Source organism: Micropterus dolomieu, linkage group LG21 (assembly GCF_021292245.1).
Source record: "Micropterus dolomieu isolate WLL.071019.BEF.003 ecotype Adirondacks linkage group LG21, ASM2129224v1, whole genome shotgun sequence".
NCBI classification, from domain to species: domain Eukaryota; kingdom Metazoa; phylum Chordata; class Actinopteri; order Centrarchiformes; family Centrarchidae; genus Micropterus; species Micropterus dolomieu.
Genome location: NC_060170.1, coordinates 6,912,487 through 6,914,261, shown reverse-complemented (window position 1 = coordinate 6,914,261; position 1,775 = coordinate 6,912,487). Strand labels below are relative to the sequence as shown.

The 1,775-nt window shown below is 44.3% G+C and overlaps 1 protein-coding gene across 7 annotated transcripts in view; it reads right to left on the bottom strand.

The window, feature by feature from the left end:
• Positions 1–1,775, bottom strand: part of LOC123959703 (tetratricopeptide repeat protein 16-like) — an 11,023-nt gene continuing 9,248 nt past the window's right edge. For 6 of the 7 annotated variants that reach the window (XM_046033914.1, XM_046033913.1, XM_046033917.1 and 3 more), the window contains 2 exons: positions 1,582–1,696; positions 1–225 (listed from right to left, as the gene is read on the bottom strand). In XM_046033914.1, coding sequence (XP_045889870.1) covers positions 193–225; positions 1,582–1,696 — 148 coding nt within the window. In that variant the 3' untranslated portion in view covers positions 1–192. Of the gene's footprint in view, positions 226–1,560; positions 1,697–1,775 lie in introns of all 7 variants that reach the window. The other variant, XM_046033915.1, reaches the window with a different exon arrangement.

The window sequence follows — 1,775 nt, the reverse complement described above, 5'->3', positions numbered from 1 at the left end:
TCAGGCACAGATAAAAGATTTATTTGTTTTTCACGTCACTTCTGAGAAGTGTCGCAGACCTCAGAGCACCCATATCTTGTGTTGTACTTTAAGCTGCTCTTGTGCCTGTAGGCGGACTGGTCCAGATCCACCATGTGGATGGGGGTGGTGGGTGTAATGAGGTGTGGCCCGGTGTGTTGCCCAGTTGGACAGTCATGGAGAAATGACCGAAACCGCTTCCTTAACCTGCCACAGTCAACACAGAAGAACAACCTCTTTGTATTTCTGTTCAGTTTGCTTTTAGTACATATTTTTGCTTCTTAGATTGACAGCTACACATTCTTTCTAGCTCTCTGCATTACTCTCTCTATCAGCCCGTCTCCAGCCCCTGCTCTCTTCTCTCAGGCCGAGTTCTTTCCTTCGGCTCCAGATGTCCTCGGACTTACCGTCTTTTCCTCATCACCTGAATGCCCCACCCACTCACACACCAGGGGCGAGTGAAAGTGCCTCGAACACCCTGCTGTGTACGCAGGCGCACTGCATTTTCCTGCCTTTTTAACACCGTTGTGTTTACAAACTTATCGCAGCTGATTGGGACACGCCACAAAATGGGAGAAAACATACCTCACACACACCTTGCAAGGAAACATGTCGTTCAATCCAAAAACGTTGTAAACCATTGAAAAACGTTTTGAGATTGAACTCGCCCCTTTTCCGACTTCTTATCAGCCCTGCAGTCACCTGGGGCACGTTCAGTCTCAAAATGTTTGCATCGGTTTGCAAAGGTGTACAGGTTGGAACAGTGTGTAACGTGCTTTGAGGTACGTATTCTCTCTTTTGGTGGGTGCGTCAGCAGTGACATGTATATAATCACAGCCATACTAAAAGGGCAGAAAAGTGCTGGTGCACACAACAGGGTATTAAGCGCCACCGTTTCAGTTTAAATAAACGTTTAGCTGCTTTTTGTCGGGGTTGAAAGCAGCCCTTAGCTTCCCCATCCATCTCTCCACTTGAATCTCATTCCCTCATCAGCCACTCACCATATTATACTGGTCTGTTTCCTTTGTTTTTGCCAAATTGGTTAGTGTGCATTGCCTAGCTTTTAACCTTCTGATGCCTGTTTTGGTCTTTACTGCCTGGTCTTTGGACCCCTGCCTGCCTCAGCCTTCTCCATCTGTGTAATAAAATCATTGAAGTGCATCTAGCTGTCTGCATTTTGGTTCTTCCCCTGTATTCCTGTTGCTTGCACCAGCCGTGACTCAAATACTTAAAAGGTTTGAAATGTGCTTTTTGAAACATCTGTAAAATGTATTTGGGTGTCTTATCATTTTATTATTCCTGGATGGCTAGCATGGACTTTAAAAGAATTGTAAATGCCTTTTATAAATGTTTTTTCTAGTTATACCAAAGTACATTTATCAGTTGTTCCAGCGGATTTCATTTTATATTTAAATACACTCAATAATGAGTTGTTTGTTTTTTTTAAGAACTGAATATCACTGGTAATTTTATCCAAAAAAGGGAACATGGACACAGCTGTAGCCCTTCTACTGTGACCATTAATGATTTTCCAAAAGGTACCTGCAGAAGATTTCACTCAACTGTCTCCAGTTGGTCTACACACAACTTCAGCTTCTTTCCTGCTTCAGAGGGGTCTTCTGATTGCCTCGGCGTGTTCTCATAGGTCAGAGTCATCTTTTTCAGCTTCTCACTCAGTCTAAAAACACATAACACAACACACCTAAGTACCCTGCTGGTTACATGTAATTTGGGGGGGGGGGGGGGGGGGGGGGGGG